The sequence below is a fragment of the Carcharodon carcharias genome, chromosome 13 (assembly GCF_017639515.1).
Source record: "Carcharodon carcharias isolate sCarCar2 chromosome 13, sCarCar2.pri, whole genome shotgun sequence".
In the NCBI taxonomy this organism is placed as follows: domain Eukaryota; kingdom Metazoa; phylum Chordata; class Chondrichthyes; order Lamniformes; family Lamnidae; genus Carcharodon; species Carcharodon carcharias.
In genome coordinates, this window is record NC_054479.1 from 30,408,469 (window position 1) to 30,432,659 (window position 24,191).

The following is a 24,191-nucleotide window of genomic DNA, read 5'->3' on the forward strand; positions in this document are numbered from 1 at the left end:
TTTTTTTGGACTGGGGAGGTGATCGGGGCTCTGTCCACAACCTGTAAAGGGGATGCCCAATGTTGGTTTCCTCTTCCATCTTCCTTAATGCTTTGAGAAATGAAATTGTGTTCTACTGGAGTTTATTTTACCTTTGTCAGTCTCAATGGGTACACTGCAAGCTAGGAGCCGCAGTACATATCTGAATTTTAGCATTGTTTCGAGCCGGGAACGGGCGGAAACCACGCTGAATTTTAAAGCGCGGAGGAACTGTGAATTCAGGTCGGGAGCTGAGATGTGAGTGAGCGCTTGGGGGGTGGGGTGGGGGGGGGGGCGGGGGTTGATGGAAACAATTGGGACTCGATGCAAATGGAGTCAGCGTCACCTTACTCCGGGCGAGGAAAGAAAGCTTCATTGATTTGCCAGTCGTTGTGCCTGTCAATGAGTCAGTACGGGGCCGGGGGCGGGGGGGTCGTTGGTGGAAGGGGGGAGGAGGTCTCTCAGTTCACGGACCGGCAAACAGATCTGGTGACATGTTGTACCAGTTTTCATTGAACTTTGGATCGAATTCTGCAAGGGAATTGCTTGTGTCGGGCTCAGTCCGCTCCAGCTTCGGGAGCGCGGCTTCACTGACTGTTAAAGGCGACCATGCTGTTGCTGGCGACTGGACAAGGGGCAGCTCGCCAATAAAGGTGCCACCGAGCTGTGCGGAGAACGCTTCCCTAGGTGCCAGGATTCAGCTGTGCCTGGGAGAACACAGAACATCGAGGGGGCTGCAAAACTTCACCAGCCACCAGCCTGACCTACAGCAAACCCACTGATAGCACAAGGTAAATGTTAGTTCCAAAAAGGCACTCGCTGGCCTCCCCGTCTTGACCGCTGCTGGGAGATACGTTAACAGTTAATTCAGGACGTTAATACAAATGTCCACACTTCCGTGCCATTGCAGGTATCGGTGTACTTCTCAAGTCATGATGCCTTGACACCTGGTCATTGATATTAAAATGTACATTTCAAATCATCGAATAAATTGACTATAAATCAAGTGGATCGCAGTTATGAATGTCCGGACACATTGTGGGGAGACATTTTTTGGATAGTACATGAGATACTGGGATATATGACCAGAACTGTGCACTATCCCTCCTCGCCAGTGGTCCCGGGCGTGGGGCTTTGCAATGCACAGTTCAGGCCAGAGTCAGTAAACTGTTCACTTCTGGTCACTGCGCCTTACAGGAATGATTGGAAAGGGCAGCACTGAAGAATATCGCAAGGACAAAGGGGGAAACCGGGTAGGACTAAATGACGCTGCATAGTCGGAAGAGAAGACAGAGAGGAGTCTTCATAGAGCCGTAAAAATCATAAGCGGAATAATCAGAACCGAATATGACTTGACATTAAGATAGGAGGGGGGTGGGGCGGGCAAGTGAATAATTTTAAATGAGCGAAGATTACCTTTGAATGTTAGCAAAGAACAGTTAAATCAGAATGAGAAACATTGGGAATGATCTGATAAAGACAATAAGTGGTGTTGAGAATGCGGCTGCGCTCTAACAGGGTTGAGGTCTCTGTCCGATAGTCTGAAGGATGTTTTCGCCTCCTAAGATAAAAGCTAAAAACTGCGGATGCTGGAAAGTTCTGTTGAAGGGTCATTCGGACTCGAAACGTTAACTGTGTTCCTCTCAGCAGATGCTGCCAGACCTGCTGAGTTTTTCCAGGTATTTTTGGTTTTTGTTTTCTCCTCCTAAGTTTGTCTGAAATCTTTAATGCAGAAAGAGCCGGGCGTGCCATTTGAAAACTTGTAGAAGATATCTCCCGCTTGTCACAGGGAGCAAATCCCACTTTGAGATTTTAAATGTAACCCTGCCATTTTCTGAAGTTTGCAACCTGGGATCAAATGGATCATTTTCGGCTCAGGATTAACCGCTGAAGCTGCCCGGGTTTGCTGGGCGGAGCTACCGCTCCGACACTGAAGCACTGGTGCAGTGAACGAAACTCAGCATTTGGCTTTTTAATATTTTTTAATTCGTTCATGGGATGTGGGCGTCGTTGGCTAGGTCAGCATTTATTGCCCTTCCCTAATTGCCCTTGAACTGAGTGGCATGCTTGGCCATTTCAGAGTCAACCACATTGCTGTGGGTCTGGAGTCAAGTCTGGACGGCAGATTTCCTCCCCTAAAGGGCATTAGTGAACCAGATGGGTTTTTCCACAATCGACAATGGTCATCCATTAAATTCCACCGTCTGCCCTGGTGGGATTCGAACCCAAGCTCTGGAGCATTACTCTGGGTCCAGTCCAGTGACTACACCACCGCCTGCCCTAATTAACTAATCACTGTGCAACATGCCCTCTGTCAATAAGGGAATCTGGGATCCATAGATTTAAATTTCATAATTATGTTCATTTGATGTTTATTTCACACATTAGTGGCGAGTGATTCCTGAACTGAGTTGGGTGCAAATACGCCATCAACATGAACACAGCAAAGATCCCGTGGATGCGGCAACCTGAAACATGCTCAGTGGGCCAGTCAGTATCCGTGAAGAGGAAGGCTAGATTAACGTTTCAGGTTCCCAACTAGAGTCATATTGGACTCGAAATGTTAACCCTGTTTCTCTTTCCACAGATGCTGCCAGACCTGCTGAGTATTCCCAGCATTTTCTGTTTTTATTAACCTTCCAGGTGTCGGCCTCTGGTGAGAATGGGGTTTGAAATGGGTTTCAACCACACAATAACATAAACTTCCCCTTTCTCTCCACAGATACCCCAGACCCCTTGAGGAATTCCAGTACTCTCTGTTCTTTTAAGAAAATATTCTAAATACATACTCATAACCTTACATATCTCTCCAGCTAGCAGCCTTTCTTCGAAGCTGTGGGAACATTCTCCCACTTCTCTCTCTCACCCCATCCCACTTAAGCCTAAGCTGTAAATCATTGAGGTTCTATTTGGAAGGCAATGAGTGAAGCACCTTGGAAAACTAAGTTCAACATTGAGCTCTGCGGGGCTGGTGGGGTACGGGAGGGTGAGTGGGTTGGAAACAGGTGGGTTTTCAGCTAGATTTGCTGGGGAGCTTTACTCCCTCTGATACCTGGGGTCTCATATCGAAATGGCTTCCGTCACAGGCAGCAATGTGGAATAGTTATAGATGATATATTTTATATTGTGCCTTGGCTGGAAAGCACACTGACTTCACTGCTGATTATATAAAGCATTCAGTCAGAGGCAAAGGGCTGGAAGCCATACAATCTCCACAAAGCTGCAGAAATTCAGGGCTCGTCCCAGTGGTCAGTGCTGAGCTCTCAGATTTTCCAGCCCAATGCAAACTGAAGGAACAGCACTTCATCTTCCGATTAAGCACTTTACAGCTTTCCGGACTTAACATTCAGTTCAACAACTTCAGATCATGAACTCTTTCTTCCATCCCCACCCCCTTTCCGATCCCCCTTTTCTCTCATAATTTATATATTTTTTTAAATATATTTTTCTTTCCCCACCTAGTTCTGTTATTATTTTAAAATATATTTCCATCCATTGTTCTATCTCTACCTTTTAGCCTATTTTGATCCCTTCCCCCCAATCCTCCCCCACTAGGGCCATCTGCCACTTGCTCGTCCTGCTTTCTGCCCTAAATGTCACCATTAGCACATCCTTTAGCCAGTATCACCACCGTCAACACCCCTTTGTCCTTCTGTTTATGACATTTTTGGCAAACTCTCCTTTGCCTCCACCTATCCCTGGCCCTCTATCCAGCCCCACCTGTCCCACCACCCACCCCCGCCTCCCCCCCGCCCCCCCCCCCCCCCCGCCCTTAAACAGCTTATATGTCACCTCATTTTTATGTTTATTTAGTTCTAATGAAGAGTCATACCGACTCGAAACGTTAACTGTGCTCCTCTCCGCAGATGCTGTCAGACCTGCTGAGTTTTTCCAGGTATTTTTGTTTTTGTTTCAGACTTCCAGCATCCGCAGTATTTTGCTTTTATCCCAGATATTCTATCTCCATTCTGAAATGTTTTATTTTCATTCTGGGCCGAAAGACCGCCGCCAATTATTAGAATGGGTAAAAGACAAGTAAGAATTGAAATTAAATTCAAGCATATTTTATCTTGTTTCATAATATTTAATAGATGTTTCCTCGCTAATCATTATGCGTTTGTTATGCGCTGCGCACTTGTGTAGTTTGGTCCAGGGCAGATGTTTGTATCAGTGACAGTTGCAGGAGATGGATAAAAGGGCTGCTGTGATGTTTGCAGTAGTTTCTGGTCATTGAAATTAGGACTCAGGCCTTTCTGACGTGTTACGTGTAGTCATGACTTCAGCTTCTATGTCACACTTTGGGGTCGTGTGTAATCCAAAAGGTTTCCATTTACACGGTCGCATGTATAATTTATAGAGCCATGGCTCTCCAGAAAGGGCAATGTTGCTTCTCCCGTTGCAAAGATCTGTCTAGGTCACAGTTCACTCTCCTGTTCTTCAGTCTCTTCTCCGTGACCAAAGGACGCCAGCAGCCCCGGGAGTCGGCCTGAGGATATGCCTCCAGGTTCTCGGATGTTCACGCTGTGATCACCATTCATGGTAAGAATGCACCTCACTCCACACAGCCGCATGATTACACTCCATGGCCCAAATGTTCCATTTTTCACTAGTCGTTTTTATTTCTCGTGAATCTTCGAATTCCGATTCCTCTAACCGGCCTTTACCATACAAGATCATTTCGACAAACGATTATTGGCAGCACGTGTTATGCTGAAGATTGGAGGGTGGTGGGGTTCATGGAATGGCCACAAATCATTGATTTGTCGATGTCTGAAGCAGCTCGGCGTGTACAGAGACATGTGAGCTGAAAGGAGTAAAACAAGATTGACTCAAGATCATTTTTAACTGGATTACAGATGGTTGTTACGTCTGGCATCCTGGAGAAGATGTTGCCCTGGGCACTAAAACCTGCTGATAGAATACATTAGGGACTTCCCGTTGTAACCATGAAACTGATTGTCTATACCTGCATCCTCAGGATGATCCACAAATATCCCTTTCTTTGTCAGTGTCTTTGTGAATTAAAAGGGTCGCCCCGAATTTCCGACACTGACTGCAATGTTTTGTAATCATAGCTGCCATTACTTTATCATACTAGTCTTTTCTTTGTGTAAGTAACACTTTTCTCGTTTTACACATTTTTCCACCCCGCAGTGAAAGGCTTCCATCGCTGTTTGTATCAGATACCAATTGCCCATTTACACGGTGAGGTCAATGAATGTTAGCAATTTCTTCAATATGTGAGGGGAAATAACAGGCATGTGGGGTACTCACACACACACATATACTTCCACACACCCACACATGGGGTACTCACACACACACACACACACATATACTTCCACATACACACACATGGGGTACTCACACACACACACACACGCACACACACATACTTCCACATACACACACATGGGGTACCCACACACACATATACTTCCACACACCCACACATGGGGTACTCACACACACACACGCACACACACATACTTCCACATACACACACATGGGGTACCCACACACACATATACTTCCACACACCCACACATGGGGTACTCACACACACACACATATACTTCCACACACACATGTGGGGTACCCACACACATATACTTCCACACACCCACACATGGGGTACTCACACACACACACACACACACAAACACATACTTCCACACACACACACATGGGGTACCCACACACACATATACTTCCACACACACACACGTGGGGTACCCACACACACATATACTTCCACACACACACACGTGGGGTACCCACACACACATATACTTCCACACACTCATACGTGGGGTACCCTCACACACACACACATATACTTCCACACATACACACGTGGGGTACCCACACACACTCAGATACGCCCAGAAGGGATCGCCAAACAGTTATTAAGATGACACGCACATCCACCACTGCCCCTCCTTCCCCCCTTCCTAATGCTTGGGTGAGAGGGGAGAGGAGGGGATTGAAGAGAAGAAAGGTGCTGAGGCAAGCTGTATATTCCTAACTGCTCCCCAGGCTGAGATCAGTCAAATCAGCATAAACCGGGGATGGAACATTTGATGTATCTAACCATTGGCTTAATCGATCGAGTCCTCAATGTAGCTACAATGGACCATTCCAGTTGTTGCTACATTCGGGCACTAATGATCAAACCGCCTCCGAGGCAAAACTAACCCGATTCATCCCCATTTGTTAAAGGCAGAAAACCCCAGTACTTAGAAAATAGAGGAAAGTAAATTAAAAAGGGGCAATCTGTGGCAAATTTATACTGTGGCGGTTTAAAACAAACTGCAGAATATCTATTATTGCTGGTTTCAATTCTGTGAATATTTCGTACATTAAAAAGCATATTATTATCTAATTTACACTCTATCCCGTTGTGTTATATAACGGACACATCAGGAGAGGGGACGCTTTAAAGACTGAATATCGGGATATGTTTTTGGGATTTCTAATTTCCAGGTGTTTAAGTTTGAGACTCCACTTCAACGGGAGCCAGAACATGGTCAGATAACAATAAATACAATCCGGTTCAAAAACAGAGCAATTGCCTCTTCTACAGGGCTCCCGGGCCAAATTGTTCAGGGAGAAAATTAAATAAAACTGGAAATGTTCAGCAGATCAGGTAGCGTTTATGGAGAGAGAAAAAACAAGAGTTACCGTTTCCGGGCGATGATCTTTTTGCAGCCCTGGCCGGTATTTCCAGCTTTTTCTGGCATCCCGCAGTATTTAGTTAGTGTGTGAGAGTCGGGAAGCTGGGTGGCCCTGGGTTAGAGTCAATTGTTTAAGGGGTTAAAAAATATATAACTTCCAAAGGAACTTATCCTCGGTTGGACACATATTAAAGTGCCGCATCGTTGCTCACTCACCCCCCGGGGTGGGGGAGGCACACGCCCTGTTTAACTTCTGATGTGTTAATGGTGAAAAGTTGCGATTTGGGATCACTGGAGCAGAAACGCGAAGGCGCCGAGATGTGACCCGTGGGTCTCTAGCGGTTCGATCTCGCTGTGTAACCGGGCTAGCTCCCAACTCACTGGCAGCGCAAACAATTAGAAGCGGCCACCTGAGCGCAGAGACTCTGGGTGGAAGCAGGGAGGGCGAGCTTTGTGATCTCACAGATAACCGTACCCAGCTTTGGTGAGCCAGGGACCCGGAGATTCTCCTTCCTGAGCTGGGGGCTTTTGTTTTATTCTAAAGGGTTGGAGATGGGACGTGGGCAGCTAAAGAAGAGACCTGCAGATCAGTCCAGCTCGCTGCTGGGTTTCAGTTGCGTCGCTTCCAAGGTACTGACCTTTGGGCTGTCCTCTTTTCACCAGTCAGGCAAAGGACTACTGCAGGTCATGTTGAAGCAGGCGAAGCAATGGAAGTCAATGTGCAAGGGGCTCGTCCTGGGGACTCTGTTGACAACGTGCATGATCCTGCTCTACTCGTATGCAGCGCCTCCTCACCAATTCAGCTTGCAAGAGTAAGTCTTCCTGTTAGCATTTAGTCTTCTCTGCCTGCAGGCTTTGCTTGTAATGTCATTACAGTTTTAAGTGCGATGTAATACGCAAATTCATGAGAATAAAGTTTCGAGTGATGCAGCAAGGCGACATTTACTCATAAACAGGAGTCGCCAAAGCAGTGTGTCACAATTACTTTATTTGCACAATATGTATCTCACTAATAATTTTTCTTTCAATGAGATTAATGAGAATGTGCCTCCAATATGTATCCCAAGCTCTCCCTCTGTCACTGCAGGAGATGCTGTTCATTGTCTATCGACTTTGAAGAACATGCTCAGAGAGCGCCCTCTTCTGACATATTTGAGAATGTTCTGAGGAAATTGTTAAATTTACAAGTAAATTTGCATTTTAAATTGTTCACTTCAGATAAAAATTCCAGCATAGTGCTACTCCAATCATTAAATTAACATCTGCCATGCTACTTACCAGTGTACACGCTTGGCCTAAATGGCCAAGTGGTTATAGTACTGGGTTTGTAACCCCAAGATTAAGAGTTCAAATCTCACAATGGCAAACTATGAAACAATGTAACTTCATCTGAAAACAGATGGAAATGTGTTTATACTTGAAAGAGTTACCAGTGTACACAATTCCTGGTGCCACCATTGTGAAAATTCAGTGGGCGAAAGAGCCCTCTGGTGTGGTCCTGAGTCACTCAACAAACACCAACTTAGTGCCTGTAGGGTAGTTAAAAAAAAGTCCCAAAACTCTTCATAGGAGTGTTAGCAAACAACATTTAATGTGGAGTCTAATAAGGACATAAAAACAGAAAATGCTGGAAATATTCAGCTGGTCTGGCAGCATCTGTGAAGAGAGAAAGAGACTTAATGTTTCAGGTCTGTGGTCATCTATCAGAAAGGAGCTATTCAGATTGGTCACCAAAAACCTGGCTGAAGAGATAGGTTTCAAGAAGCATCTTAAATAAAGAAAAGAGAGCTGGAGGGATGGAGAAGAAGGATTTCTAAAGCTGAAAGCCTAGGCGGTTGAAGGCACGTCTGCCAGTGGCGGAGCAATTAAAATCGGGGATGTGCAAGGGACCAGAGTTGGAAAACGTGGAGATCTAAGATGATTGTACGGCTGAAGCAGGTTATGGAGTTGGGGAGGGGCAAGGCCATGGAAGGATTTGAAAACAAGGGTGAGAATTTTAAAATCAAGGCGTTGCCAGGCCAGCAGCTGATGTAGGTCAGTGAGCAGGGTGGGGTGACAAGTAAAAGGCACACTGCAAGTTAGGGTAGGGACAGCAGAGTTTTGGATGAGCTCAAGTTGATGGAGGGTGGAAAATGGGAGTTTGGCCAAATGAGCATTGGAATAGATAAGTCTAGAAGTAATAAAGTATTGATCCGAGTGCAGCAGCAAATAAGCAGAGGCAGGGTTGGAGATGGGCAATGTTACAGATGTAAAAGTAGGTGGTTTTGGTGATGGACCAGGTATGTGGTTGGAAGCTTATCTCTGGGTCAAATAGGATAACTCGGCTGCGAGCAGCCTAGTCTAGTCCCCACTCAGGTGACAGCCAGGGAGAGGAAAGGAATCATCGGCTAGGAAATGGAGTTTGTGGAATGGACTGAGGACGGTGACTTCAGTCTTCTCAACATTCTGCTCATCCTGTACTTGATGTTTGACAAACAGAATGATAAATTAGAGATAGTGGAGGGGTTGACAGTAGGAGTGGTGAGGTAGAGCTGGGTGTCCCAGGCATGCAATGGAACTTTTTAAATATTTATTTACGGGATGTGGGTTTCACTGGCTGGGCCAGCATTTATGGCCCATCCCTAATTGCCCTTGAGAAGGCGGTGGTGAGTTGCCTTCTTGAACTTCTGCAGTCCATGTGGTGTAGATACACCCACAATGCTGTTAGGGAGGGAGTTCCAGGATTTTGACCTAGTGACAGTGAAGGAGTGGTTATATATTTCCAAGTCAGGATGGTGAGTGGCTTGGAGGGGAACATCCAGGTGGTAGTGTTCCCATCTATCTGCTTCCTTTGTCCTTCTAGATGGTAGCGGTCATGGGTTTGGAAGGTGCTGTGTAAGGAGACTTAGTGAATTTCTGCAGTGCATCTTGTAGATGGTACACACTGCTGCCACTGTGCATTGGTGGTGGAGGGAGTGAATGTTTGTGGAAGGGGTGCCAGTCAAGAGGGCTGCTTTGTCCTGGGTAGTGTCCAGCTTCTTGAGAGTTGTGGGAGCTGCACTTATCCAGGCAATTGGAGAATATTCCATCACACTCCTGACATGTGCCTTGTAGATAGTGGATAGGCTTTGGGGAGTCAGGAGGTGATTTGCTCACCGCGGGATTCCCAGCCTCTGACCTGTTCCTGTAGCCACAGTATTTATATGGCTAGTCCAGTTCAGTTTCTGGTCAATAGTAAGCCCCAGGATGTTTATAGGTCCCAAGGTGCTTCACAGGAGTGTAATCAGACAAAAATTTATCTTAAGTCAAAGAAGGAAACAGTGGGACAGGTAACCAAAAGTTTGGTCAAAGAGGTAGGAAGGAGACTGAGAGATTTAGGTAGGGAATTCCAAAGCCTTGATAGCTGGAGGAATGATCACCAGTGGTAGGGTAAAGGAAGTTGGGAATGTATGAAAGTCAGTCTTACACCAACTTTGGATTTATACCACTGCTTTAATATTTGTACAAAGCATGAATCATTTCCTAGGGCTGAATCTTCGGCTCGGCGAGTGGGGGCAGGGCCCGCACACCGAGGCGTAAAATTACGCATGGTGACATTGGGCGTGCGTCCCGATGCGTCATTCAGACTTTCAGTTTGGCGGGTGCGAACCTGAGTCAGCTGTGCACCCGCCGAACTGTCAAAGGCCTATTAACTTTCAATTAAAATAATTAATGGAGCTGCCTGTCCTACCTTAAGGTTGGCAGGCAGGCAAAGAGCCCAAGCGGCTTTTGCATTTTTCTTGGAACCTCATCCACGGGAGGGATGTGGTTTCATGAATGATTTTAAATTTTGACAAAAATTTTTATTGAACTTAATGTACATGTCCCAGTTTCACATGAGGGGACAGGTCATTAAAATTTTCTCGCCACTTTATTAAACTTTTTAGACTTAAAACTAATCTCCCTGAGGCACTCAGGGAGAGGTGCCTCAGGGAGATTTCTGCACTCATTCACAAAAGAGTGCGCACCAGACTCAGGCAACGCCCCCCTCCCCCCAACCGCACAGGGAGTGCACAGCGTTAAAATGGCAGGTGGACGCGATCAGGGCTGTTGATCGGGGTCTGCGCCCATTCCCACTGCGCCCGCCCAACAGGCAGAAAATTCTGTCCCTACTGTACTAAAGCCTTAGTGTGAGTGCAGCCTTACAGAACTGAGAGTGAGCTTGTCATTTCCATTTCCAATTGCTCAGCTTCTCTGTTCCAGCACTGGTTTGATGCTGTTTGCAAAGATCAATAAGATGGAGTTGCGGGCAACAAAATGAATAATGTTGTATCAGTCTTTAGGGTCTTTGGAGTGGACCACAGTTTTCTTTTAATGTACATATGAGCCTCTATGATAATGCTGTCAGCACGTAGAATCAGAAAATGATAGAGAAGGAGGCTGTTTGGTCCATTGGGCCTATACTGGCTCTGTGGAAAGCAAGCCAATTAACCCCATTCCCCTCGCCTTTTTCTTTCCCCACTTTCTGCAAATTTTCCACTCCAAGAATTTATCCAACTCCCTTTGGAAAATTGTTATTGAACCTGCTTCTGCCACCCTTTCAAGCAGTGCATCCCAGATCATAACAACTCACTGTGTTAAAAAATTCCCCTCATCTCGTCTCTGCTCCTTTTGAAAAACCGGTGTCCTCTGGTCACCAACCCTTCCATTATGGGACACAGTTTCTCCTTATTTACTCAAAACCCTTAATAATTTTTGAACACCTCTATTAAATCATCCCATAATGGTGTCTGTCTAAGAGAGCAACTCCAGCTTCTCTAGTCTCACATCCTTAGGACTATAACAAAAAACCTCCTCTGCACCCTTTCTAAGGCCTCGACTAAGATGTGGTGCTCAGTTTTGGACACACAATGCCAGCTGGATTTTTCAAGGTTAAGCACAACTTCCTTGCTTTTGTGCTCTGTGCCTCTTTGTGTTTTAAAGCCTAGAGTCCCATATGTTTTTTAACTGCCTTCTCAGCCTCTCCAGGCACCTTCAAAGATTTGTGTAGGCACAGGCGCCAATTCTTATGATTTTATCGCAAGAGGTATGATTTCATTTCAAAATTAAGCCCTTCTCATGCTCTCGCGAGAAGGCTTCAAAATCTCAGGATTTCTCAAAGTGCGTTTATCCTGGGGTAAGATTGGTGCGAACATGATGTTTCTGTTCTCTGCTGCATGCCTGAGCAGTGGCTGCACATCATCGTGTTGAAAGGCTGGTGGTGGAGAGAGTGGGAAAGCCTGCGGCTGCAGTGCATCAACTTGACACGTGGGAATTCCCTCTCTCTAGACCTTGTTGCATGCTGAAAATTTCCTGAAAACCTTACTTTTTGGCCGAGTTTTCCATCCCCCATCCCTTTGCTTGCTGCTCATTTTCCAATTGCCATCTGTAAAACATCCTCGGGCTATTTTACCACCTTCAAGGTGCTATAGAAATTTAAGTTGTCGCTGTTGTCCACCCCAGGTTAAGCCAAGAGGAAATGTTTTACACAGTCCACTGTTTTTTTTTATGAGCGGAAAAGGGGCTGAATGGCTCTGTGCTGGAAATGCCCTCTGACTCTTTGGCCAGGATTTTGTCAACAGCGCGCTGTCCAGAAGTAACCAGCACTGTGCAGCACCTACACTTTCCCTCCTTTCCCCTTTCCCATGTGATTACAATGAAAATGCTAAGTGTCAGCAGCATGTGTGCAAAACACGTGGGATTCAACGGCAGGGGAAAGCTTTTCATTGGTAAAACCCTGGGCAGAGGGTAATGTAGTGGTAATGTCACTGAACTAGCGATCCAGAGGCCCAGGTTAATACTCTGGGGTTGTGGGTTCAATTCCCACCATAGCAATTTAAATTCAATGAATAACTTTGGAATTAAAAGCTGTTCTCAGTAATTGTGACCATGATAGCTGTCACTGAAATCTGCCATCCTTATCTCGTCTGGTCTATTTGTGACTCCAGACCCACAGCAATGTGGTTGTCTCTTAACTGCCCTCTGAAATGGCCTAGGAAGCCACTCAGTTCAAGGTCAATTTGGGATGCTGGCCTTGCTGATGACACCCGCATCCCATGAAGGAATGAAGCCAGGTATGGATGGGCTATAAAGAAGCATCCCTGATCAAACAGGGAGGCTCTGCATCATGGGCATAACTTTCTTGCCATTGTCATTAACATAAAGAGAGCACAAAGGCGACATGGGTGTTTTTCAAAATTGAATTCACCTGTAAGTATTTCACACTACATTGGTTTCACTTTATTCATATGTCCATCATCATTATTTGTCGAGACTAGCCTCTTCAGAGAGCTAAATGCAGTGGCATGACTCGTGGTTGGCATGCATTGATGGTTACAGGAGAATCAGGGACATATCCTTTATTGTGGAAGAAACAATGTTGTGTTTTTTTTCTGTTTTTGAGTGTTCATGTTTGTGTCCATTGTTGTACTCACCACTCTGTGGGACATGGCTGGCGTTCCCTTCCATGCATTATGGAGCACCTTGTCCAAGTGCAATCTCAGTGGGGATAATTTAAATGTTGTAGGTGAACTTAATGTCCTGTAAGGACTCTGTCAGCCGCACCCTGAGATGGGCACACCTTTGAACAGTACTGACACTGCTCTTTAGGCCTCTTATTTTCTTACCTTGACTGACTGTTACTCCTGCCCACACCCTGGACACCAGGCCCTTCCTACTTCACTCCTCCATGTGACTGAACCCCTCACCCCAACACCCTCACCCGTCATCCCCAGATCCCTGTTCCACTCCTCCATGCCAGCAGCACCACTCCACAACCCCCGTCACCACTGACTCACCCTTGCCACCCCCGAGCCTCCATGCAATTTGCCATTCTCCTGCTCCCCTTCCTTGTGCCATAGAGTTAAACAAGGAAAACCACTGACCTTACACACAACTGAATAAAGTCAACAGGTGAATGTCACCTTTAAACAAATGAGATTCTCGTTCACCACTGACTTTATCTTGAAGGTAGGATGTAATTTTAAAAGCTTTATGCTAAATGGCATGCCAATATATTACGAATATGTATTACACAATGCTCGACATGCCTCAAATGCACTGCTGACTTTACCTTTGTATTTCAACCTGCTGCCGGGAAATTGAAATTTCGCATCCTGCCTAATTAACTCACCCGACACGAAACATTCCCCACTCGTGTGGGCTCCATAAAATTCCAGCCTGTGACTCTATGAATATAATCAAAGCCAGAATTTTAATCATGTTTAAAACCTCTTACCCCTCTTGATTTAAAGAGTTTCTTATTTGATTTGAGATGGTGGGATTGGCGAGTCCGCTGTACGTACACTCCAGGTCTCCTTGTTCCTGTACCCCTATTAAAATGGTACCATTGGATGGGATTTTACAGCCCCTTCATGATGAGGGTGGGGCTGTAAAATGCGGCCAGCCGTTCAAAAGTCCATTGACTTCGTTAGGACCGTAAAATCCGGCAGGCGTAAAATTCTGCCCATTTATAGTTTATATTGCCTCTTCTCATTCTTCCTACCAAAAATGAATCACTTCACAATTCTGTGCTAAATTGCATCTGCGATGTTATGTGTTAAATGTAAAATTACATTGCTGCAGTTTCCAGTTAACAAGCACAGGTCCAGCCGCTTCACCACTAATTCACTTGATGCTGTCTCGCATGGTTTTAACACCATCGCAAGGGCCAGAATGTTGCTGTTGGCGTGCGGGGGCAGGCCTGACACGCTGACGCACAAAATGATGCGCGATGATGTCAGGCGTGCATCCTGATGCCATCGCGCATCATTTAGATATTTAATTCGGCGGGTGCGTGCCGGAGGAGCCTGCTCACCCGCTGAACTGCCAAAGGCCTACTAAGACTATTAGGAAAGTAATTCAGCTAAATAACAGCAGGGCCCATCCAACCTTAAGGTTGGCGGGCAGGCAAAGAGCCCAAGTGGCCTTAGCGTTTTTCAGGAAACCTCATCCACAGGCAGGAATGAGGTTTCCTGAAGATTTAATAAAATCAATAAATAAATTTTGCTAAATTGACAAACATGTCCCAGCTCATGTGACACTGTCACATGAGGAGACATGTCTAAATAATTTTTCTCTTTCCTTATTAAAAAATTTCAATATGTGCTTAATCTCCCTGAGGCAGCTCCATGCCTCGGGGAGATTGCTGCGCTCTTTCTCATGCATGCGTGGAAGAGCGCAGGCTCCCTCTTCCCCCCGTCTGCACAGGTAGCACCGAGCACTACGGAACGTGTATTATGCTGGGCGAGCCTTAATTGGCCCGCCCACATAAAATGGCGGCACGCAGCCGATCGTAAGCAGTGATCAGCTCGGCACCCACTCCTGCCCAGCCCACCCGACATCGATAAGTTTCTGGCCTAGGACACTAAAGTTATTTTGATAAAATAATGTTGCATTAATGCTAGCTCTGCAATCTCCAATTCAGTTCTTATTGCTGAAAGAATAATCCTTTGTATTATTGTGCAGTTTTTCCTAGCGTTGCATTGTTTCCCATGCAGATGCATGTTTACGCAGCATATCCCTCTCACCATTTTGAGAAATGCTCATTAAGACCTTATCTCTGAGCATCTTTATTTAATTAGTTTCATTACTCATACTCTCAGGTCAGGAGAGGAAAGAAAAATCAGTTTATGAAATGTTTCATTTTCAATAAATAAATACTTAGAAGCCCAGGGAGAGGTCACAAAGAATAGTGACGTCAGTGTGCATTAAGTTTACTGGTAGTGACCCAAGGAACCCATGATATTCTATAGTTTATAGACATTGGTAAATCCTTTCACACAAATGAATGGGGGTTTTACAGCACTTAGCAGATAAGCAAAATGTTAAAAAAAATCTTGTATACTAAAATTGTTAATATCAGCACTGTGTTTCTAATGTATTTTGCCTCTCTTATTAGAATTCCTGTTCCTTATTCCTGCTCCTACAAACCTACACATGCCAGGAATGTCCCCCGGACAAATGGCTCCCATTTTACCTCCGAGCTAAGCAAAATCTGCACCCCTAAGGAAGATATCATGTTCATGAAGACACACAAGACTGCCAGTAGCACTATCCTCAACATCCTCTTCCGCTTTGGGCAGAAGCACCGCCTGAAGTTTGCCTTTCCCAATGGCAGGAATGACTTTTACTACCCGTCCTACTTCGACAGGAGCCAGGTGAAGGATTACAGGCCAGGCATGTGTTTCAATATCATCTGTAATCATATGAGATTTAACTATGAAGAAGTTCACAAGCTACTCCCTGAAGACACTGTTTATTTCACCATCCTCAGGAACCCTGCTTATTTATTTGAGTCATCCTTCCATTATTTTGGTCGAGTGATCCCATTCACCTGGAAAATAAGCGGAGAGGACAAACTGGCTGAATTCCTCAGGGAACCCAACAGATATTATGATCCGAGTGGTTTTAACTCCCATTACTTGAAAAATTTGCTATTTTTTGACTTTGGCTATGATAATAACTTGGATGTCAATGACCCCAAAGTAAAGAAGCACATTAAAACTATAGATGAAAGATTCCAGCTGGTCATGCTCCTAGAACATTTTGATGAGTCCCTTATTCTTCTGAAGGACGTCATGTGCTGGGACATGGACGATATTTTGTATTTTAAATTAAATGTACGAAAAGATTCCACTGTATCAAGAATGACTGGAGAATTATATGAAAAGGCAACAAACTGGAACAAAATTGACTCCATGTTGTACCAATACGTCAATGCTACCTTCTGGAGAAAAGTGGAGAGATATGGGTTTGAACGCATGGAGCGTGATGTGGAAGAATTGCGCAGGCGCAATGATAACATGCAGTCAATTTGCATTGATGGTGGGCGCCCAGTGGATGCAAATGCCATTCAGGAGGCATCCTTGAAGCCATGGCAACCACTCGGTGAACGCTCCATCATGGGCTACAACCTCAAGAAGAACATTAGCAGAAAGCACAGGAAGCTCTGCAGGAAAATGCTCACCCCTGAGCTCCAATATCTAAGTGAATTAGGAGTCAATCTATGGATAACAAAACTATGGTCCTATATCAGGGATTTGTTAAAATGGTAGCTGGCCAATGTTGAAATGCGATGGGCTTCCTATCCACAATGCTGTCATGACAGTCACAGGGAATAGCAGAATTTGATTAATGCCACAGGCCAGTAGATCTTGGGCACTGCGTTGCTGCCATTCCAGATTGCCATGCAACCACAGGCAATCGTTCAAATATGTAATATATAGCTCACCTAGTTTGAGATTTTGCTTTTATCTTTAAATTTCTGTTAGCAAAATTGTCGTTAAGTTGAAGCTATAGGTTCTACCATACAATATTCCGTAAAATATCTAATCCCTACTTTCGGTTGCAATTATGATTCGTGAACGATTGCAAATGAAATTACTGTGAATTAGAAGCATGATCACAGAAGTCAGGACATTGACCAAGAGCTGAGAGAACTCTGACCAGTGCTACCATGTGCCCATGTGGACTATTCCTGAAAGGCAGCAATTAATCGCCCACTTGATGCATCTCAAATAACATATGACCTACATAATGAGTTAATATATATTTATAAGAACCCTCCTACTCATCCTAGAATCCAGAATGTACTTTAAAAATCCAATAGTCTTAAATTACTTTAAGGAATTCACATCTGCGTTTTCTTATGCTCTTAAAAGCACAACCATGCTTTTGGAGACTTGATATTGTTACTGTGCATGACCATATCAATGGCAATGCTTTATGTCATTGCAGGGTAACAAACCTGTGCAACATTGCAACAGTAACATCATTTATAGTCACCATGAAGTTCTCACAATTTGGCTGAGCAAAACAAGCTGATGATTGTATAGGCCTCTGAATAAAATTGTTTTTTTATATATATATTCCATTCAATTGTAAAGCTCTCAGTTATAACACTCTGTTTTTATATATGCAAATTGACTTGATGGGAACGTTCAGGATTGTCTGCATCTCATTAAAATATAAAATGGTTGCTTCTTAACTGCCATGTCACACTGAGAGCAAAACATACTTATTATCTATGTTGTCAAACCTTTCAGAGTTATTTGATTATCTAAGTGTCTGGTGAGTGATGAATTGGCTTAATATCAGGGGTAAATCACCTTTTGATCCTGAAGGTAGTGACACTGGTTAATATAATACGAGATAGAGTAGACCCTTCTCATAAAATACTTCCAGCCTAGTCGTTCACAAGCATTTAGCAAGAAGACAGGATGTATTTTCATTCATGCTTTCTCCTTGTGATAAGCTATCAGCCTGCAACAACAACAACTTCCAGTTCTATATCATGTCTTCAACGTTGTAAAATATCCCAAGGAGATATCATAGGAGAATAATCAGACAAAAATGTAGACATTGTTATCAGAGGTCAGCTCTGCATAGAGGTGAATTTTCTAGTCAGTAGGAAAGAAATCAGTAGGGCATTCACCTTAGAGATAATTTAAGCACATTCTTGTGGCGTCAAATAGAGAGAGACATAGTTACCTCTATACTCTTATCAGCTGGAGACCAGGATGCATAACCAAGGGAAGAAAGATCATTTTAAAAGCATTCATTTTCCTGTGCACTTATCAAATGTGTTTATATAACTAATTAAGCAAAGTGAATACTGTTAAAATACACAACCAGTTGTTGCAACAGTAGCACTCTGCTAACCATTTCTGTATCCAGCCTTAGTACTTTGTCTTCAAAGGCAGAGGCACTAATTGTATATAATAATTGTGGTGGAAACGAGAACACCATTGTGAAATGAATATATCATTGGTGATGTGACAGTTGATTTGAAGTCTGTTAAAAGGCTTTTACACAATCAGTGGACCTGATGAAAGCTTGAACTCCACCCTGACCTAATTATTCTTCTTTATAAATGCGGACAGCATATAAAAAGTCTCCGGTTCAGATGTTGTTCCTGGGCTGTGGGTTTTACTATTGTCTGCCATAGGTGGATAACGGAGAAAACATTCCATTCACTTGTTTGTGGTTTGTGCTGCCACTTGTGGGCCTTTGGTCAGAACATAGTAAATTTCACTAATTTAATTTGAGTCATCTCCCTTTGAAATAGCGCAACATTTAAACATTAAGACAAGTGGAACATAACGTAACAGAACGAGGCAGTTTGATATAGATTGTGATGCAAACCTTCAACATTTCCATATGATCAGGGAGTCAATCATATGGACTTTATTTTTTTTATTTTGATAATTAAAAATTAAATAAGTTACATTTATCATTTTGATAAATAAAATAGTACAATGTCTTTGTAAAAATATAAACATATGGTGCTAATCAATGAAACTTACACACTGTTCAACAGTTAGATTATGTAAATATATAGTACACTGGAATTTTGTTTAATTAATACTCTGAGAAGATGATATACTGTTGTAGATATGCCAAAACAGTCTTAAAATGTAATGGCTGTACTGTATGGATGGTGATCAATTACTTAAAAATGTGTGACAAGGGAAAATGATCCCTTAATATGATCACAGTGGAACAAAAAGGCAGTAAAATGTCTTTCTACAAATATATTACACATACATAATATATATGTACATGTTATATATGGTTACTGCTGAATCGCAAAACATTTATTGACATTAAGGAGTTCAATGTGCTGCTCATGTACAATTATGTTGCAGCTTTTGATACAAGAAATAATTTCCATTAAGGACTAACGTTAAAGATTATGCTCTGTCCCACCTCATTTGAAATCTGTTCATCTGAAAATCTGCATGAGGTTTTGCCAGAGGATAGTTAAAAATTGATTGAATAATAAATATTGCTGTTGAGAATCTATATTGACAGGATCATTTAAGGAGTTTACAAAATTTGCAGTCACAAATAACTTGTGAAATGATTAGGGTTGCATGTGGTTGAGTACCAGTAATAGTTGACAATTGTATTGTGTTGGGTGGCTTGTATTTGTCAGTGATTCAAGTTCCACTCATCCCTTAATCCCACCACTCCCTCAGTAGATCGCTAGTTCCTTGATTCAGAAAACTTATCCACTGGTTTCTCTTTAAATGTACTCTATTAATGTGATATTGAGTATTTTCACATCAAATTTGACATTCTATTCTTTTGCGTTTATTTAAAACATTTAACTTTAGATTGCAATGATAACAAATTTGAAGCAAAGACAAGTCCACTTTCTTTCTAGGTTTGCCTCCATTTGCAGTTAGTTTACAAGGGGAAGAAGAATTTGAGTTGGTGGATCACTCATTCTGCCAACCAACCCTGAAATATACCTAATCTGCAGAACCCTACTGGTGACATAAACAGAAAGGAAGGCAAGGCGAGGGGTACTTGCCAAGGCCAAAGTTAGCTTTCCTGGCACTAGTTTCCAACACTGGCAAATATAAAACTTGACAAAGCTTTACAACCCTGCAAAAATATTGGAGCAATTGGCTTTTCTAGCAACACACAGTCAGTTTAGCGATATCTACAGCCCAAATTGAATATTTCAAAATGATGTGATAATAAACAATGCAATGCACCAAAAAAGGACATTTCAAGACAACAATAATTTATCAAAATGCACACTAGACATTTCAAAAAATTAGCGCATTTTGTAATTTTATGTTCTGCACTGAATGTATCTATTACTTAACTTTAATGTAAATATTAAGAGGATCTAATTTCCTGTAAGTGCAGCTATGGTCGAAATGAGAAGTATTGTGCATCTGCTACAAAACAGTACTATAGTATAATTGCACTATATGTAATATTTGATTTGCAATGAGAAGCTTTGCCTGAAGTTTGCTTCAGATCACCCAAACTGTAACTAGGGTAGTGACCAATTATTGTTGTAATGCTTTTAAAAAGATAAATAACATATAAGACCAGAAATAGCAACTGTGCTAGAAGTATAAGCCATAGCTATGGATAAGTCATTGTTCTATTTGGTGTTTGCCATTTCACTTAAACCCAACAAGTTGTGTCAGTATAGAAGCATTTCCCTTATTTTTAGCGGACACAAAATATGACAATGGTGTGACTGATACAACACATTTCACAAAAGTAAGGAAGGTCCTGTGTTCAGTTTTGATATGTTCATATGTTGATGGAATGCTAAATGGGCATGTAAAGTTGCAACGTAGAATTTGTAACGGTGAGTAAATTTATAATCATGAATTTCAATTTCATTCTACATTTCATGTTTAGTTTCTGACATTATGGGCATGAATATACTGTATTATTTATTTTCCCGTACTGAAATGATATTTATGATTATATTACATTACAGTACAGAGGAGGGGTGATTTATTTGAGAGTTTCACTTGCACTCACAGGTTACGTTATTCTTGCACAGATTGGTTTCATACCAGCATGGAACTACAGACTGTCATTCACCTCAGCACTCATTATCACATTGTATCAATTCCATTTGCCTTACCATTTTCATGAATGTAAATATCACTTCATAATGTGACAGTACAACCAACTTTTTAATGAATGTTATTGTGACATCAGTTCTAACACCAGGCAGCAATCTAACAGTATAGTTTCACATAAAGGATAATTATTTTCAACCAATCATAATCACACTGCTTTTGTTGATGTAAACAATTGATTGTGTCACATTTTCTTTGCTTTAAGTTCACTCCATTTAAATTCTGAAGTCCTGTTTGCTAATGAACAAAGAAAACAAAGATTTTTGATTGTGCCTGGTCAGTGCCCAGCACTTCCATGAACTGCTATATGATAATAATCCAAGAGTTCATTACAGAACATGTAAACAGTATTAATGTTTGTGAGCAGCTGCTGTTTAAGCACTTTTTGTTTGCATGTATATAGGCAATGTAATTTATTCAATAAAAGTGATATTTTCCAATAACAAGAACTTTGTTAGAGGATTATTTTTTATAGCGATTTAGAGTGCCCATTTTTATTAAGTAATACTCCATAGCCGTTTTAAGTCCTGGTAAAACAGCTCTCTTCATTTTTCTGACCACAATGTAATTACTACTTAAAGAATCACAGTGGTGCTCACTCGATTGGTCATCTGTTAAATGTATTAGATAATGCATAACACAGCAAAGTGATTAGATGGTCTCAGGATGAAAACCCCAAGCAGTCTGCACTGAGTTCACGGAAGCTAGCTGAGTCAACTTAATAAAAATCTCAAACAGTCAAACATCAAGGATTAAAAAGAGAAGATAAGGTAAACCAGAAAGCAATGATTCAACATGCGACAAACGTTTCTGCTGCACACCAGCAACATAGCTCACATACAAAGCTAGAGATAGGATCCAAAATGATTTCTGGAGGAGGTGGTGGGGGGAGAAATTAAAAACACTACAGCTGTTTTGCACCTGAAAAATGGACAGCCAATTAAAAATTGCATGCACACTGTCTAAATTGCATCAGGCAGTGAATGATTGAACAGAGGCCACTCCAAAATGCTCCAGGGGGTACTGAGTTGGAGCCAACACTGCAGCTACAGAACTACAACCATTAGCTGAATAAGTCACAACCCATTTGGACTTCTAAAATGCTCTGAGATTCCTGGGACAGGTAACATGCAGGTATAGAGTAATGCAGCTAAAGTAATTTAACTGCAGAAAGAAATGTAAACGTTAGGTCAAATATTTAGAAATTCCTTTGGGAGAGGTACATGATTCATTCAGTCATGGGTTCATCGACTGACATGCTAACTTCTGATTACTGTCTGCTGAGGGGTTTTTATTGAGTAAACATAATACAGCAGCCTTCTGTTTTAACTTGTTCATTTTTAACTCCTTTGCAGACAGAAGGAACATATCCACATTTTGCACCTTTTTCATCTAAACAAAAGCTTGGGGAACAGTCATTCCCTGGTTCATTCCCCAGGGCAATGCCCAGACCAATGAGAGTCAACCTGCTCGGTTTGAATTTGGACAAAGCCTGGCAGCTAACTTTTCCATGCTGCATTCCCCATGGCAACACCTTCACCAATCAAGCGTCAACTTGCCAACCAATAAGCACACTCTTCTCATGCAGTATAAATTGTTGTTCCCCCGTTGTTTATTGGTAATTTCTCACGAGTTATCCTTATGAGTGTAAGATGAAAAGCCTAGATAGCGTATGTCTTTGTTCAGCAATACTCAAGTTCTGTAATACTAAATGACTATTTGTTCATTGTTCCAACTTAATAGCTAATTCTCCCCCTATATATCTGTAACATTAAAGTAGCACCTTTAACACAGTAAACCAGCAGCCTGAAACCAGGCCGGTTACTACAACAGGGGTTATTAAGCACAATCTCAAACATTGCAGTGCTATTGTATGGTTGGTGGGATGACCACACCACTCAGCCCAGCCCCCACCCCCCACCCCACACCGCACCACCCTGCAAGAACCCCATCTCACAGACATAAGGCAAATGCTTTTGCATTGGTTGTGTTGGCATGATCTAACATTTATCTGTGTACTGCTAGCTAAACCAGGCTTGACCTGCTGAAATGAAGGCTGACACTCATTAGTATAAGCTTTGATAATGAAAAGTTATAAATGGAAATAATCTAGAGATGGGTCTTGAAGATTTCAAGTGAAGAGGGCAGTGACTATTTCCTTTGGCAGCTTGTTCCATTGTGGGATTGGCCTTAGGAAGAAAGATTGTTGATACAACTGTCTTGGAAACTGATGGGCTTTGTTGTTCGTGTGATTGCTCCCTCGTGTTTGGTCATTGCTGGAGGGCATCACTCATGGAAAGTCAGCTATGCTCTCCAAGGCAACAACACAATGTTATCTACATTTTAAAGGTCTAAGCCAACCCACTTTGGATAGCTTAGATAAAAAAAGTGAATCCACGTTTAGAAAGATAAAAAATTGTATCCTTATTATTTACCATAAGTGAAAAGTGCTGGAAAAATTACTGTAGAAGGACTGAACTGTTTATTCACATGTTTTATACAAAATAACCCCTAAGTACAGGTTAGTTGTTACAATTCCCATATCATGGTATAGTGTATCCAGATACTGGATAGTAAACGATGCACTCTTGTTCACAGGGGGATGCACATTCCATTTATGGGAATAACAGATAGCTAAAAACCAGAGTGACCCCCTCTCTAGGTAGCATTCTCAACCATGAGTCTCATCGAACCACAGCTTATGCTGCGGTTTTACTAAGGAGCAGGGCAAGGAGGCTCCTGGTTTGTCTTAGCCGGAACAAGGATTGAACCCTAAGCTGTCAGTACCATTCTGAACCATACACTAGCTGTCTAGCCAACTGAGTTAGCTGCCCAATCCACCTGTCCCCATTTCTACGAGAGACCATGAACTTCAAAAACCCATTAAGTGATGCCAGTTTCCAATCTGGAATTTAAGTATGGAGGGTTTTCCAGAATTTCCCATTTGTACCAGTACTCCAGTCGGTCCAGGTATCTCTGTACTGAGAACATGGGACAGGATTTTCCCTTTCTCAGGCGGACATGGCAGATGGGCCCGGGAGAGGCCACAAAACGGACTGTCACCCATGATCAGGCCCCGACTGCAAATTTATGCTGG

The 24,191-nt window shown here is 42.8% G+C and overlaps 1 protein-coding gene across 1 annotated transcript; it reads left to right on the plus strand.

Moving 5' to 3' along the window:
- Positions 1 to 7,350: 7,350 nt before the first annotated feature.
- gal3st1a (galactose-3-O-sulfotransferase 1a) lies at positions 7,351 to 16,747 on the plus strand. Its single transcript, XM_041203585.1, has 2 exons — positions 7,351 to 7,507; positions 15,592 to 16,747. Exons 1-2 carry the CDS (start codon positions 7,383 to 7,385, stop codon positions 16,745 to 16,747), a joined length of 1,281 nt encoding a protein of 426 aa, XP_041059519.1. The 5' UTR covers positions 7,351 to 7,382.
- Positions 16,748 to 24,191: the final 7,444 nt, after the last annotated feature.

Bases quoted from the DNA above. Each gene is read 5' to 3' on its own strand.
- gal3st1a (XM_041203585.1), top strand. From the start codon at position 7,383: ATGTTGAAGCAGGCGAAGCAATGGAAGTCAATGTGCAAGGGGCTCGTC. The intron at 7,508-15,591 runs GTAAGTCTTCCT...CTCTCTTATTAG, and splicing joins CACCAATTCAGCTTGCAAGA to AATTCCTGTTCCTTATTCCT.